At 34.1% G+C, this 16,283-nt stretch overlaps 1 protein-coding gene and 1 long non-coding RNA gene across 6 annotated transcripts in view; both read left to right on the top strand.

The window, feature by feature from the left end:
* LOC123563687 (prominin-1-A-like) overlaps positions 1-5,882 on the top strand; it is an 85,049-nt gene extending 79,167 nt beyond the window's left edge. For 4 of the 5 annotated variants that reach the window (XM_045356637.2, XM_045356636.2, XM_045356633.2 and 1 more), the window contains one exon: positions 5,440-5,882. In XM_045356637.2, coding sequence (XP_045212572.2) covers positions 5,440-5,458 — 19 coding nt within the window. In that variant the 3' untranslated portion in view covers positions 5,459-5,882. Of the gene's footprint in view, positions 1-1,908; positions 1,947-5,439 lie in introns of all 5 variants that reach the window. The other variant, XM_045356635.2, reaches the window with a different exon arrangement.
* Positions 5,883-5,888: 6 nt separating this feature from the next.
* On the top strand, positions 5,889-14,629 carry LOC128553608 (uncharacterized). The gene is made up of 2 exons (XR_008369393.1): positions 5,889-12,936; positions 12,979-14,629. It is a non-coding gene; the product is annotated as an uncharacterized LOC128553608 (long non-coding RNA).
* Positions 14,630-16,283: the final 1,654 nt, after the last annotated feature.

Raw genomic sequence — 16,283 nt, 5'->3', positions numbered from 1 at the left:
TTTAATCTTCATGAATATTGGTCAGAATGTAACTGTGGGGAAATCTAGGCCGAGTTCGAAAATGGGTCATCTCGGGTCAAAAACTAGGTCACTAGGTCAAATCAAGAAAACCTTGTTTTATGCGATAGAGCGGTATTTTTCAATTAATTTTCCCATGAATATAGGTCAGAATGATAACCTTGATGAAATCTAGGCCGAGTTCGAAAATGTCATCTCGGGTCAAAACTGGGGTCACTAGGTCAAATCAAAGAAAAACCTTGTGTATGCGATAGAGGCTGTATTTTTCAATTCTTCTCATGAATATTGGTCAGAATGATAACCTTGATGAAATCTAAGCCCGAGTTTAAAAATGTGTCATCTCGTCAAAAACTAGGTCACTAGGTCAAATCAAAGAAAAACCTTGTGTATGCAATAGAGGCTGTTTTTTTCAATTAATCTTCATGAATTATTGGTCAGAATAATAACCTTGATGAAATCTGGGCCCGAGTTCGAAAATGGGTCATCTCGGGCCAAAAACTGGGTCACTAGGTCAAATTAAAGAAAAACCTTGGTATGTGATAGAGGCTGTATTTTTCAATTGATCTTCATGAATTTTGGTCAGAATGTAACCTTGAGAAATCTAGGCCGGTTCGAAAATGGGTCATCTCGGTCAAAAACTAGGTCACTAGGTCAAATCAAAAAAAAACCTTGTGTATGCGTTTAGAGGCTGTATTTTTCGAATGATCTTCATAAATTTTTTGGGTCGGAATGATTACCTATGAAATCTAGGCCGAGTTCGAAAATGGGTCATCTGGGTCAAAAACTAGGTCACTAGGTCATATCACGTAAAAAACCTTGTGTTGGGATAGAGGCTGTATTTTTTCAATTGATCTTCATGAATTTTGGGTCAGAATGATTACCTTGATGAAATTTAGACCAAGTTCGAAAAGGGGTCATCTGGGTCAAAAAACTGGGTCACAAAGATCAAATCAAAGAAAAACCTTGTGTATGCTATAGGGCTGTATTTTTAAACTGATCTTCATGAAATTTAGCCAGAATGATTACCTTGTTTAAAATCTAGGCCGAGTTCAAAAAATGGGTCATCGGGGGTAAAAAAATTTGGGGTCACTAGGTCAAATCGAAGAAAAACATTGTGTATGAAATTAGGGGATGTATTTTTCAATTGATCTTCATGAAATTTGGTAGGTGATTCCCTTGATGAAATCTAGGTCGATTTTGAATATGGGTTATCTGGGGTCAAAAACTAGGTCACTAGGTCAAATTAAGAAAAATTGTGTATTTTCTAGAGACTGTTTTTTTCAATTGATTTTTATGAAATTTGGTCGGGTTTAAATTTGGGTCTTAATGAAATCTGGGTCGAATTTGAATATGGGTCATTCTGGGTCAAAAACTAGGTCACTTGGTCAAATAAAAGAAAAAACTTCTGTATCCGATAGAGGCTGTATTTTTCAGTTGATCTTCGTGAATTTTGGTCAGAATGATTGCCTTGATAAAATTTAGGTCGAGCTTGAACATGGGTCATCTAGGGTCAAAAACTAGGTCATATCTAAGAAAATGCTTGTTTTATCGCAAGAGACCAATTTTTTGGTCCAATCTTAATGAAAATTGGTCAGAATATTTGTTTCCATGAAATCACTAGGTCAAACATGTTTTACACTGTTATGGAGTGTTTCTTAGGTGAGCGACCTAGGGCCATCTTGGCCCTCTGTTTGTGTATGTCTGTATTATACATAAGATTTATATGATATTAACTGTTATATAAACAAACATATAAAATGTATTATTTATGTCAGTAAATGTGTAATGTGAAATATGCAAGAAAATAACTATGGGTACTGATATACTATGATACTGTACTAGTTTGTCTTGTAAGGTATTTTCATTATTTTTGTGTTACTACTATTGTAGCTAGAGTTAGGCAAGTTTCTTACCATACACAGAGTTAGGCAAGTTTCTTACAATACTCTGAGTAGTCTACTAATGTGTGTCTTCACATCATGAAACATAGAATAATACTATAAACAATTAATACAGAGTCAATTAAATCTGATATGGTGTTTGAAATCCATATTAACAAAACACAAGAAAGCTATCTTATACTAACTGCATATTAACTGCATAACATAAGATGACGTACTGTAAACTACATAGTAACTGCATAATGTAAGATATCGGACTGTAATTACATAAGATATCGGACTGTAAACTGTGTAATAACTGCATAACATAAGATATCGGACTGTAAACTGCGTAGTAACTTTATAACATAAGATATCGGACTGTAAACAGGGTAGTAACTGCATAACGTAAGATATTCTACTGTAAACTGCATAGTAACTGCATAACATAAGGTATCGGACTGTAAACTGCGTAATAACTGCATAACATAAGATATGACACTGTAAAATGCATAGTAACTGCATAACATAAGATATCGCACTGTAAACTGGATAGTAACTGCATAACATAAAATATGGCACTGTAAACTGCATAGTAACTGCATAACATAAAATATCGCACTGTAAACTGCATTGTAACTGCATAACATAAAATATCACACTGTAAACTGCATAGTAACTGCATAACATATTGGACTGTAAACTGCATAGTAACTGCATAACATATTGGACTGTAAACTGCATAGTAACTGCATAATATATCGGACTGTAAACTGCGTAGTAACTGCATAACATAAGATATTGCACTGTAAACTGTGTAGTAACTGCATAATACAAGTTATCAGACTGTAAACTGCATAATAAATGCATAACATAAGATATCGGACTGTAAACTGTATAGTAATTGCATAAAATAATATAACTGCTACATTTTTTACCACATTAAAATTTGGATACTTTCATACATTTTTCTGGCATCTAACTTAGTTTAAACTCTTAGTGGTTGACTGTAAGTTATAACAAAGGCTAGTAAGTTAAATGGCTTGATTAAATCTGGTAGATTTGTTCCTGGTGAAGCTTTTGGAGTTATTTTGGCAAAGGTATTAGCATTATGATTTTAGGGGAGGGGAGGTTTTCTTTTAGCAGCGTAAGTGGTGACTGTTTCCAACATAACAAAAAAAATGTTACTTTGAAAGGGACATGGTTTTCATGAAGCATGTTCTACTAGGTAATTATGCATGAAACTGGAATAATCGCATGTGCATGAACTGTAACTGAGGTAGGGTCACACAGATGTTTGGTTTTAAAAATACACTAACTAATCACGAAAGTATCAAGCATAATTTGTTGGATTGTTTTTGTGAAATCAGTGTGAAAATGTGTGACTTGTCAGTTGTAAGGTGTAAATCTGCTCATCAGATTTTTCTGAAGTATTGACAAGTTTTGTTATTTAGAGGCAGAACTTCCTGACACCCTTTTTAGACCTAAAATTGTCTTCATACACTTCAAATATTACTTTTCAAGCAAGATTATATTTTCTTATAACTTAAAGATAGTTTAATATAGAATTATGGTAATATTGTTTTAGTTCAAAATAAATCTTTTTTTTTTCAGAGATTATATTTTTAAGTTACAGCTTTTGTATTCAATGCCTGTATGACTATTTTAATATGCAATATGTCATTATAAGGACATTTTAGGTATTGATATTTTCATACTTAAGATAATGTGTCTAAAATATAGTGTGGTATTTTGAACATATTTTTCATTTATTGAATTTGTTTAAACTTTCACGGGTGTGATGACCACATTTGTGATTTATTTTTAGCTCGACTATTCGAAGAATAGTCTAGCTATTTTACTCACCCTGGCGTCGGCGTCGGCATGGCGTCACACTTGGTTAAGTTTTTGCATGCAAGTACATACAGCTATCATTTAAAGGCATATAGCTTTGAAACTTTTTTATTCTTTTTCTAGGTCAATTACCAACCTCACTGGGTTAAGTTCCATAACTTAACATTTGGGTTTTGAGCAAAATTTTGCCCCCTTTTGGACTAAAATTCTGGTTAAAGTTTTACATGCAAGTTACTATCTCCAAAACTAATGCAGATATTGAATTGAAACTTCACATGTTCTTTTCAGGGTTAAAAAACTAGTTGATAGCACCAAGTCCCATAACTCTGACCTTCATTTGGGGAAAATTATGCCCCTTTTGGACTTAGAAAAAATTCTGGTTAAAGTTTGCGTGCAAGTACATACAACTATACTAAAGGCATATAGATTTGAAACTTTTTTTTTCTTTTTCTAGATCAATTACCTACCTCACTGGGTCAGTCCCATAACTTGGGCATGTATTTTGGCAATTTTGCCCCCCTTTTTGGGCTTAGAAAATTTGGTTAAAGTTTTGCGTGCAAGTACATACAGCTATTACTAAAAGGCATATAGATTTGAAACTTATTTTTTCTTTTTCAGATCAATTACCAACCTCACTGGGTCAAAATCCCATAACTCTGACATGTATTTTGGCCAAATTATGCCCCCTTTTGGACTTAGAAAATCCTGGTTAAAGTTTTACTGCAAGTTACTATCTCCAAAACTACTACAGATATTAAAATTGAAACTTCACATGTGTCTTCGGGTTATAAAACTAGTTGATAGCACCAAGTCCCATAACTCTGACATGTATTTTGGGCAAATTATGCCCCCTTTTGGACTTAGAAAATCCTGGTTAAAGTTTTGGGTGCAAGACATACAGCTATTACCAAAAGGCATATAGCTTTGAAACTTATTTTCTCTTTTTCTAGGTCAATTACCAACCTCATTGGGTCAAGTTTCATAACCTTTACATTATTTTTTAGCAAATTATGCCCCCTTTTGGACTTAGAAAATTCTGGTTAAAGTTTTACATGCAAGTTACTATCCCCAAAACTAATGCAGATATTGAATTGAAACTTAACATGTTTCTTCGGGGTTATAAAACTGGTTGATAACATCAAGTCCCATAACTCTGATATGTATTTTGGTCAAATTATGTCCCCTTTCGAACTTAAAACTCTTTTGATATTTAACATTTTTGGGTAATAATTTCCTGCTTCTGTGACAATATTTCGAATAGTCGAGCTTGGCTGTCTTACGGACAGCTCTTGTTCTGCTTACTTTTATAAAAGAACAGATTATTTTGTATTTATAAAACTGCAAAACAATAAATTTTCAGATCTTCAGCCAAGCATTTTTTCTAATACGTCAACTCTTTATATATGTAAATCACATTTCAGAAATATTTGTAGAGTTTACTGAAGTGAATGGCATTGTTGCATGATGCTTTCAGTTATTAAGTAACATAATTATTTTCTTGCTGTTTTTAAAGTTTCTATGTCTTTCCATTTTACTGCATAAAAATAGTTTCATTAATCAATTCAAAGCATGGTTTTGCTAATTATGTGCACCAGTCCTAGCTTCTGTCTAAAATTGTTACTTTTTCTTATCAGAATGTGTGCTTCATTTTCATATGTTTTAATAGTTTTCTTTATTTTCGTTGTAGGGCGAATGGGTGGAGATAGAGCTGGTTATTAGATGCAATCAACCAATGACACTTCATCATGCATAATCTGACCAATGAGCTACAACAGGAAACGAAATTATCCAACCAAAGACATTGTTACAAAAGCAGAGCAGATGATAAGGCAGCCAATGAAAGTTAACCATTTTGTCAGCTTTAGGTCTGACCCAGATGAATCAATTAAAGAAGTATGAAAATGATAAAAACAGCTCGCTGATAGAGTGGGAAATAGTGATTACCTACGCAAAGTCTCTGCATTACAATTTTAAACTGAATTACAATTAAATAGTGCTTGTAATTCTAAGGCCTACTGTATGATTTCAGTTTTTGTGCTGAAGTTGATTTTATTATACAGGAAAACAGAGATTTTTATGACAATTTTATTGTTATGTAGATTTTAGCTTTCATTTATCATTAAAAGTTACCTTTTTATACGCCCGTTTGAAAAACGGGACGTATTATGGGAACGCCCCTGGCGGGCGGATGGGCGGTTGGGCGGGCGGGCGGGCGGGCGGCGTCCACAGACCTTGTCCGGAGCATATCTTCTACATGCATGGAGGGATTTTGATGAAACTTGGCACAGTTGTTCACCATCATGAGACGGAGTGTCATGCGCAAGAACCAGGTCCCTAGGTCTAAGGTCAAGGTCACACTTAGAGGTCAAAGGTCAAATTCAAGAATGACTTTGTCCGGAGCATATCTTCTTCATGTATGGAGGGATTTTGATGAAAGTTGGCACAATTGTTCATCATCATGAGACGGAGTGTCATGCGCAAAAACCAGGTCCCTAGGTCTAAGGTCAAGGTCACACTTAGAGGTCAAAGGATACAAGAATGAAAAATTCAAGAATGACTTTGTCCGGAGCATATCTTCTTCATGCATGGAATGATTTTGATGTAGCTTGGCACAGTTGTTCACCATAATGAGAGGGAGTGTCGTGCGCAAGAACCAGGTTCCTAGGTCTAAGGTCAAGGTCACACTTAGAGGTCAAAGGATACAAGAATGAAAACTTTGTCCGGAGCATATCTTCTTCATGCATGAAAGGACTTTGATGTAGCTTGGCAAAATTGTTCACCATCATGAGACGGAGTGTCATGCGCAAGAACCAGGTCCCTAGGGGTAAGGTCAAGGTCACACTTAGAGGTCAAAGGATACAAGAATGAAAACTTTGTCCGGAGCATTTCTTCTTCATGCATTGAGGGATTTTGATACAACTTGGCACAAATGTTCACAGCATGAGACGGAGTGTCATGCGCAAGAACCAGGTCCCTCGGTCTAAGGTCAAGGTCACACTTAAAGGTCAAAGGTCAGATACAAGAATGACTTTGTCTGGAGCATTTCTTCTTCATGCATGTAGGGATTTTGATGCAACTTGGCACAATTGTACACCATCATGAGACGGAGTGTCATGCACTGGTCCCTTCTTTAAAATTACTTCCCTTTGCTGTTACTATAAATAGCTTATATTGTAACTTTTTCATTACAAGTCGTAGGGAAAAATCGAGACCACTTTTCTGTAGTACAACATGCATGTTACATCCAATTCTGAGGTGTATTTTGAGCTATCTCTACCTGGTAAGGATTTTTGTGTGGACTTGTAATTTTTTTTTTTCGATTTTTTTTTTTTTTTTTTTTTTTCTCTTTAAAGATTAACTTCCCTTAGTTGTTACTATAAATAACTTACGTTGTAACTTTTTTATAATTGACCGTAGGGAAAAACCAAGACCACTTTTCTGTGGTACAACATTGATATTACTTTCAAATTTTGGGTGTATTTTAAGGTATCTCTACCTGGTAAGGATTTTTTTTGTGGACTTAGAAAAATAAAAGAATTACAATAATTTCTAAAAAAAACAACATTGTAAACAACTAGAAAATTAAAATTCCATTTGCAAATACAGGTGCTAGTGTAAACAAATTTGCTGTGACGGGCGTATATTGTGACATTCTGCACCCTTGTTTCATTCTAATCTTCATTCAGATTAAATTTTCATTTACATTTTTTCATTCTAAACTTCATTCAGACTTTTATTACGATTTTTATTGAATTTTTAGACAGGGATGAATTTTTCCATTCCAGTTGTTCAGTAATTCCATGAAAGGTTCCATTACTAATTAAATTGTAGATATTTTTTCAAGGTATTTTATCATGCATAAGCCAAGTTACAAATATAACTTACTTGCTTTATGTAAGTTGTTGTTTCAGCCTACTTTTTACCTTCATTTTATCATTTTAAACATTTATATATTTACTTCATATCTTTGTATCTTAATATGTATATTTAGAAGTTATCTACTAGTTGGTAAAACTACTGTATTAAGGTAGTTCAGCATGTTTGGAAGGCCAGAAGTTAGTGCTTCATATAATACTATGTCATTTTTTATCTGGAAAACCTAGAAATAAACTTGCATATGGTATACAGAAACTTTAATCTTGCTACAAATAAATGGCAGCCCGTGTGATAATTGATAAAACTAGCAATGACACAAGTATGTTGAAGATAGAATATCTTAAAACAAAAGTAAAAAAAGTGAAATAATTCTAAATTGTGTCATAAGATTTACTTGAAATTCTTTTTTCTTTTTTCTCATTAATAACAAAATATCTCAAAGTGAAGCACAAGGACCATTACATTTTTAGTTAACAATATTTATAGAAAATGTATTAGTTTACAGAATTGTGAGAAATTCCATTGATATCTATATTGTAGTATTGTTTCAGTATGCAAAATTGTGTTTTTCCCATAGTATCCCAGCATGAAAACTAACTGGAGGTTTACATTTTTCAAACCAGTCCTGTAAACTCTGTATTTATAATTCGTTTGCTAAGTGGTTGTTGAATATTGTGAAGTTCGAAAAAGAAATTGGAATTAAACAAATTCTACATTGTAGAAAACAAAATTTGATCTTAACATGGAGAACTACCTTAAAATCATTACCTTAAATCAGCATTAAGAAGGTTTTTTTTTGTACCAGTTGCTTGGAACATTGTGTTATTTTCCGCAGACTATATTTAAGTAAAAATTCTAACTGTAAAATGTAATCATAGTTCACTGTAAGAAATTGAGGCATGAAGAGAACCTGGTCCAGTTGTAGATGTTTTGAAAATTAACAGGAGAGAGAATTTGTATAGTGTTTTAAGACCATCAGTATGAAGCTTCTTTGCTTTCATTTTTGGATTTTTGGTGCTATGTTGTTGAAATTTTACACAATGAATGTAGATCTTAAGTTGTTTTCTGTGACAAAAAAAGTTCATTATGTTTAATTTTAGACTTTTATGTAGGAATGCATATCAGTTCGTCAATTCTTAATTCTTAATAATCTTTATAAAGGTGTAAATTTTGACTTATAAATTTCATTTGAAGTAAATTACATAAAATTGATTTTTCTTTAAAAAGAATGGTGTCAGTGCTTGGCATTAAGTGACACAAGATCCTGTATAGAATTTATTTAAACAAGGCTCATTTGTCTTTACATAGTTAACAGAAATATGATTTGTTGTAGATGGATTTAGGTAGCCAAAATTAAATAACAATTTTTTTATATTATCTTTCATACAAACATTGTGAATGACAGTGTTATTTGTTTTTAAATCAGTCATTATATTTTTATTTTTCATTTACAGAATTCTGTTTTGTGTTGTTTTCCTTTTGCTTTTTTCTTCTCAAATCTTGAATGAATCATATCAATTGGTACGCGTGAATTCATGTTCAGTGATTCTCATGGTGTTGTGTAAGTTAAGAAATGGATCATCTTGAAATCCATTTTACCATGAACTAATTGCTCAATTACTGGTGTTAGAATTGATCAGATGTTGTATTGTCAGATTCAGAATCACCTTTCTATCCAGTAAGGTCAACAAGGCGTGTCCGGAGTAAAAATACAGTAACTGTTGAAACTCTGTATCCTAGTCACTTTTCTTGAAAATATGGAAATCTTGGAGACAAGTTTAAGTGTAATCACAATTCCTTCCTATTAAATGGTACAGGTCTAGTTTTAGTTATCACCAAGTTGGTCCTTTGGCATTTGAGAAACCTGGTTTTAACTGTATTTGATGTTTCTATATAATATGAAATAAGGCACTGCCTCAATCGTGAATCGATCCAACTTCAACTCACCCCATAAGATTTGAAAAGAACTGTATAATGACAGCATCGATTCCGTATCATTTTAAAGTTAGATTTTGGAATAAAAACAACACTGCCCATATTTGTACTGATGTGCAAGACGATGCGGTTTGGACAAGTTATGTGGACGCTTGTAAGGCACAAGGAAAAAGCATATTCTTCAAAAATATCCGAAGTCAGACACTCTGTGCACGTGCCGGAAGGACACATTTTTTAATGCGATAGTATATATCTCATTCGGTATATCGCATGTTACCGTAGAGGGATCGATCCCCTATTAACATAAGCCAGTAGTCTGCTTTATCCAGACTGTACTAACTGTTACACTGTATTTTGGGTAAATTTAGTCTTCAGTGAACATTTGAACAATCTTTACTAGAAAGGTCTTTTTGAAATCCGACTACACACATCAATATATTTGCCCAAAAAAATTTAGACAGCCAGTCTTGCCAAACGAAATAATAGATACTGTAAATTATATTTTCTTTTGGTACAAAGTGCACTTCCAATTTTAAACCATTCCACATCTATTAGGTATATACTTTCGCATAATTTTGCAATGTAGAAGACAAACTTTTATTAAACTGAATGATGTCTATAAACTTCATTTGCACACTGTTGTTTTTTTTTTTTTAATTCATTAAAAAAAATGTCTTTTTTTTTTTTCTGCTTTACTTTGATTTTGATTCATTTTAGTCTTATTTGAAAACGTTCAATGAATCTGAAATCTTAGGAACATCTGTCTTTATTTCTTTACTATTTACATTTTGTCATCTCTATTGTACAGTATACCATATTATTGTAATGTAATCATACATATATACATTCATACATACACTCACCCAAGAGCTCTCCAGGCAAAAGCATAATGTTCCAATCATATTGTCTGAACTGTTTTTTAGCTAACCTGTCACAAAGTGACAAGGTGAGCTTTTGTGATCGCGCGGTGTCCGTCGTCTGTCGTCTGTCCGTCCGTGCATGTGTGCGTGCGTCCGTCCGTAAACTTTTGCTTGTGACCACTCTAGAGGTCACATTTTTCATTGGATCTTTATGAAAGTTGGTCAGAATGTTCATCTTGATGATATCTAGGTCAAGTTCGAAACTGGGTCACCTGCCTTCAAAAACTAGGTCAGTAGGTCTAAAAATAAAAAAACCTTGTGACCTCTCTAGAGGCCATATATTTCACAAGATCTTCATGAAACTTGGTCAGAATGTTCACCTTGATGATATCTAGGTCAAGTTCGAAACTGGGTCACTTGCCATCAAAAACTAGGTCAGTAGGTCTAAAAATAGAAAAACCTTGTGACCTCTAGAGGCCATATATTTCACAAGATCTTGATGAAAATTGGTCAGAACGTTCACCTTGATGATATCTAGGTCAAGTTCGAAACTGGGTCACGTGCCGACAAAAACTAGGTCAGTAGGTCAAATAATAGAAAAACTTTGTGACCTCTCTGAAGGCCATATTTTTCATGGGATCTGTATGAAAGTTGGTCTGAATGTTCATCTTGATGTTATCTAGGTAAAGTTCGAAACTGGGTCACGTGCGGTCAAAAACTAGGTCAGTAGGTCTAAAAATAGAAAAACCTTGTGACCTCTCTAGAGGCCATATATTTCATGAGATCTTCATAAAAATTGGTCAGAATGTTCACCTTGATGATATCTAGGTCAAGTTCGAAAGTGGGTCACTTGCCTTCAAAAACTAGGTCAGTAGGTCAAATAATAGAAAAACCTTGTGACCTCTCTAGAGGCCATATTTTTCATGGGATCTGTATGAAAGTTGGCCTGAATGTTCATCTTGATGATATCTAGGTCAAGTTCGAAAGTGGATCACGTGCCATCAAAAACTAGGTCAGTAGGTCAAATAATAGAAAAACCTTGTGACCTCTCTAAAGGCCATATTTTTCATGGGATCTGTATGAAAATTGCTCTGAATGTTCATCTTGTTGATATCTAGGTCAAGTTCGAAATAGGGTCATGTGCGGACAAAAACTAGGTCAGCAGGTCTAAAAATAGAAAAACCTTGTGACCTCTCTAGAGGCCATACTTGTGAATGGATTTCCATTAAAATTGGTCAGAATGTTCACCTTGATGATATCTAGGTCGATTTTGAAACTGGGTCACATGCCTTAAAAAACTAGGTCAGTAGGTCAAATAATAAAAAAACCTTGTGACCTCTCTAGAGGCCATACTTTTCATGGGATCTGTATGAAAGTTGGTCTGAATGTTCATCTTGATGATATCTAGGTCAATTTTTAAACTGGGTCAACTGCGGTCAAAAACTAGGTCAGTAGGTCTAAAATTATTTAAATCTTTTGACCACTCTAGAGGCCAAATTTTTCAATGGATCTTCATGAAAATTGATCTGAATGTTCACCTTGATGATATCTAGGTCAAGTTCGAAATTGGGTCACGTGCGGTCAAAAACTAGGCCAGTAGGTATTAAAATAGAAAAACCTTGTGACCTCTCTAGAGGCCATATTTTTCATGAGATCTTCATGAAAATTAGTGAGAATGTTCACTTTGATGATATCTAGGTAAAGTTCAAAACAGGGTCACCTACCTTCGAAAACTAGGTCAATAGGTCAAATAATAGAAAAACCTTGTGACCTTTGTAGAGACCATATTTTTCAATGGATCTTCATGAAAATTGGTCAGAATTTTTATCTTGATAATATCTAGGTCAAGTTCAAAACTGGGTCACATGAGCTCAAAAACTAGGTCACTATGTCAAATAATGACGTCATACTCAAAACTGGGTCATGTGGGAAGAGGTGAGCGATTCAGGACCATCATGGTCCTCTTGTCTTCTTTTTCATGTACCCGTATTTACAAATAAATGAGTAAAATGTTTATTTATCTATAAAAAGCCACCAATTTTATATGCTCATGAACAAAATCCTTTGAATATGTCACGTATGTCTGATCTTATTTTTTTATGCCACTTTAAACTTTGCGGGGAAAAGATGATCTTAAGAAACAATGCTTTCAAGGACTCTCCGAGTATTGACTTATTTTGTTCTCCGGTTAAATTAAGACTAGTGATGAAAACTTGCATATAAATAATAAGAAATGCAAGAAAATGTAATTTTTATGTGTACTTCTGTTGCATAGGGAATAAAATCTATCGTAGAAGAAATGTGTTGTATAATATCTACGGTATATAACTACATTCAGTTCCTTGCTATCAGAAATCAACACTTATGAAAAATGCATTTGCACTTTGAAAGTTTTTTCTAGTTAGTGATAGGTAACATGGAGTGACAGGTAACACGGAACGATAGGTTACATGCAATGACAGGTAACACGGAGCGATAGGTAAAGCAGAGTGATAGGTAACACAGAGTGATAGGTAATACAGAGTGAATCAGTGATAGGTAACATCGAGTGACAGGTAACACAGAGCGATAGGTAACATGGAGTGATAGGTAACACAGAGTGATATGTAACATGGAGTGATAGGTAACACAGATTCTTTCTCTGTATATTCCTTAATGAGTCAGGTTGTCTTTTCCATATTTCATATTGTTTTAACATGGTCTATTGTTTGTTCAATATGTATTGTTGTTGCTGTTGTTTTCTCTCTCATGCTTTGTTATGTCATTGAATATTAACTTCAGCTTTAACCAAGTTACCAAATTTACTTGATCTTTTCCTGATAAAATTTATCAGAAGTGATTATATTTTATGACAATTTTTTTAAATGGAATTTTAAGATCTAGTAAACATGCTGTGCATGCAAACCTGGCATCTACTTTGAGAGTTATTCATTCTTTAAAATTGTTTTTTACATGCATTTATATACTAAATACAGAGCAGGAGAAAGTTTTAAATGTCCATTCCAGATCTTGAGCTGCATTTTGAACTACGATTGAGAGCTTTAGGTAGAATAAAAAACTTTTTCCAAAATTTTCATGAAATTTGTGCTCTTATCTAAGATGTTCTTTTACTTTCTATTCTCAGGAATTTTTATGCTGGCACATTCCACTATTCGTTAAAAACACTTGTCACCAACTATATGTTCAATATTTAGCCAAAAAATTATTGTTACACTTAGTTGCTTTTAGAATTGTATATTGTGGATGCAAGCATTTGAATTTATGTGAAGATTACAAGATTTTTTTTAATGAAACTGTATGTAGAAGTACGTTGTATATACTATTTTACGAAGTATTTTAAAAACTGTACTTAACCTTTAGCCTGCTGGCAGCAAGTGATTTTGCCTTTGTGACCAGTGCAGACCAAGATAAGCTTGCATGTCTGTGCAGGCTGATCATGGTCTGCACTGTTCGCTATTCAGTCAGTAAATTTTCAGTGAACACCCCTTTGAATAATAAATGGTAAAGCCCAAATTGAATGATAGATCAGTCCATTTTAGAAATTAAGCAGGGTAAAGGTTGAGGAAAAGAGGTAGTTTTTTGTGTATAAAACGGTGTTCAATCCAAAGCAGTGTGCAATAACCTCTCTGTTGCATGTTGATATAGTTACACAATGTGATAATGATGTTATACTGTGTGACAATGGTATGTAATTATGTGTGTGCGATTTCTGGTTCGTAAAATGTTTTCAGATACACGCCTTTCATTCTACTGTTTACTTACATATCAGAAAAATGTGCCTTAAGTTTTAACCTTATAACTTTACATTTTTCTTTTTGAAAATTTTTAAGTCCGCTTTTATCAAGTATGTCATATGCTTAATGACCAGTTTACTGTATTACTGTGAATGGTTGCAGTATTTATACAGATAGTTGTCAAGGAACTATATACATACTGTTTTAGTGGATATTTTTTGCATATCCTAAACATTCTGATACAAAAAGATTAATGCCAAAGTAAGTTATGCCAATTTTCAATGCAAATTGTTTCTCTTTATGAAAAACAACTGTAGTTAGATATCAGATTTGGCAGTAGAGATTCTTAAACAAGGAAATACTGAATTTTTAAAATTGTTGTAATTATGTTTTTATGTGAGACAGTCACTTTTTTTGCACATATTGTTTACTTGTGATCTTATTCATACATAATATTAAAGTGTTAACTCTTCTTTTTGTTGTTTTATTCCTGTCATTTACCAAAATTCTGCACCCGTGTCTGTAATCATTATAAGACTAGGAAATATGATCAGAAAATTTTTAAACTATTTTTTCTATATAACTCATATAACAAGTGACCCCGGGGCAGGGCCTCTTTTCACCCCAGGGGCATAATTTGAAGATTTTTGCAAGAGAACCACTAGGCAATGCTCCTATATAAGTCTATGTAAAAATTGGACCCCCTGGGGTGGGGCCTCTTCACCCCAGGGTAATAATTTGAACAATCTTAGTAGAGGACCACCAGGCAATGCTACATACTAAATATAAAAGGCCTAGGTCTTGTGGTTTATTACAAGAAGACTTTTAAAGATTTTTTCTATACAAGTCTATGTAAAACTTGGGAACCCCGGGGAGGGGCCTCTTTACCCCAGGGGCATAATTTGAACAATCTTGCTAGAGAACAAATAGATGATGTCACATATCAAATTTCAAAACCATAGGCCCTGTGGTTTTTGACGAAGATTTTCAAAGTTTTTTCCTATATAAGTCGATGTAAACCATTTGCCCCTAGGGGGATAATTTGAATAATCTTGGTAGAGGACCACTAGATGATACTACACACCAAATATCAAAGCCCTAGGACCTGTGGTTTTGGACAAGAAGATTTTCAAAGTTTTCCATATATAAGTCTATGTTAACCAAGAGACCCCAAGGGTGGGGCCATATTTGACCCCAGGGGGATAATTTGAACATTCTACAACTAGATGATGCTACATACCAAATATAAAAGCCCTACGAATTGTGGTTTTGGACTAGAAGATTATTTAAGTGTTTTCTTTCGGTTGCCATGGCAACCATAGTTCTGCTTGGAATTCAATTCTCGATTAATTTTGAAAGGGGGCCACCCAAGGATCATTCCTGTGAAGTTTGATGTAATTCTGCCCAGTGGTTTTGAAGATTTTTTTTAAAATTGTTGACGGACACACAACTGACGATGCACGACAGACATTAAGCGGTCACAAAAGCTACATACCAAATATAAAAGCCCTACGAATTGTGGTTTTGGACTAGAAGATTATTTAAGTGTTTTCTTTCGGTTGCCATGGCAACCATAGTTCTGCTTGGAATTCAATTCTTGATTAATTTTGAAAGGGGGCCACCCAAGGATCATTCCTGTGAAGTTTGATGTAATTCTGCCCAGTGGTTTTGAAGATTTTTTTTAAAATTGTTGACGGACACACGACTGACAATGCACGACAGACATTAAGCGGTCACAAAAGCTCATCGTCACGGGTGGTAAACGCGCAATCCAATTCCCACTGGGAATACGCTTAAAATGGGTTGCGCGGCTTCCGGTGCTGGTGTTGCGCATCAATATATACAAAATCGAGGTAGGTGGGTTTTTGTTTTTGTAAATAATGACACATTTACGAGTGTTTTCGAAAAAAGCAAAATGCTATTCGACACAAAAATGAACAAAGATCATATGTTTGAAATACCAAATTATTAATTTAAGAATCAGCCCTGATATCACGAAAACTCTGCTGGCTGTAACTGTCAAAAAGTATAGAATCACGTAAAAAGCTAATTTTCTAACTCTTGTGCCTTTTTTCCAGAAATGTGACGATTTTACTGATCAAACACGTGTAAAACAGTCACGAATA

This window comes from Mercenaria mercenaria, chromosome 2 (assembly GCF_021730395.1).
Source record: "Mercenaria mercenaria strain notata chromosome 2, MADL_Memer_1, whole genome shotgun sequence".
NCBI classification, from domain to species: Eukaryota; Metazoa; Mollusca; class Bivalvia; order Venerida; family Veneridae; genus Mercenaria; species Mercenaria mercenaria.
Note: the sequence above shows the minus strand (reverse complement) of the source record. Positions and strands in the feature narration are given on the sequence as shown.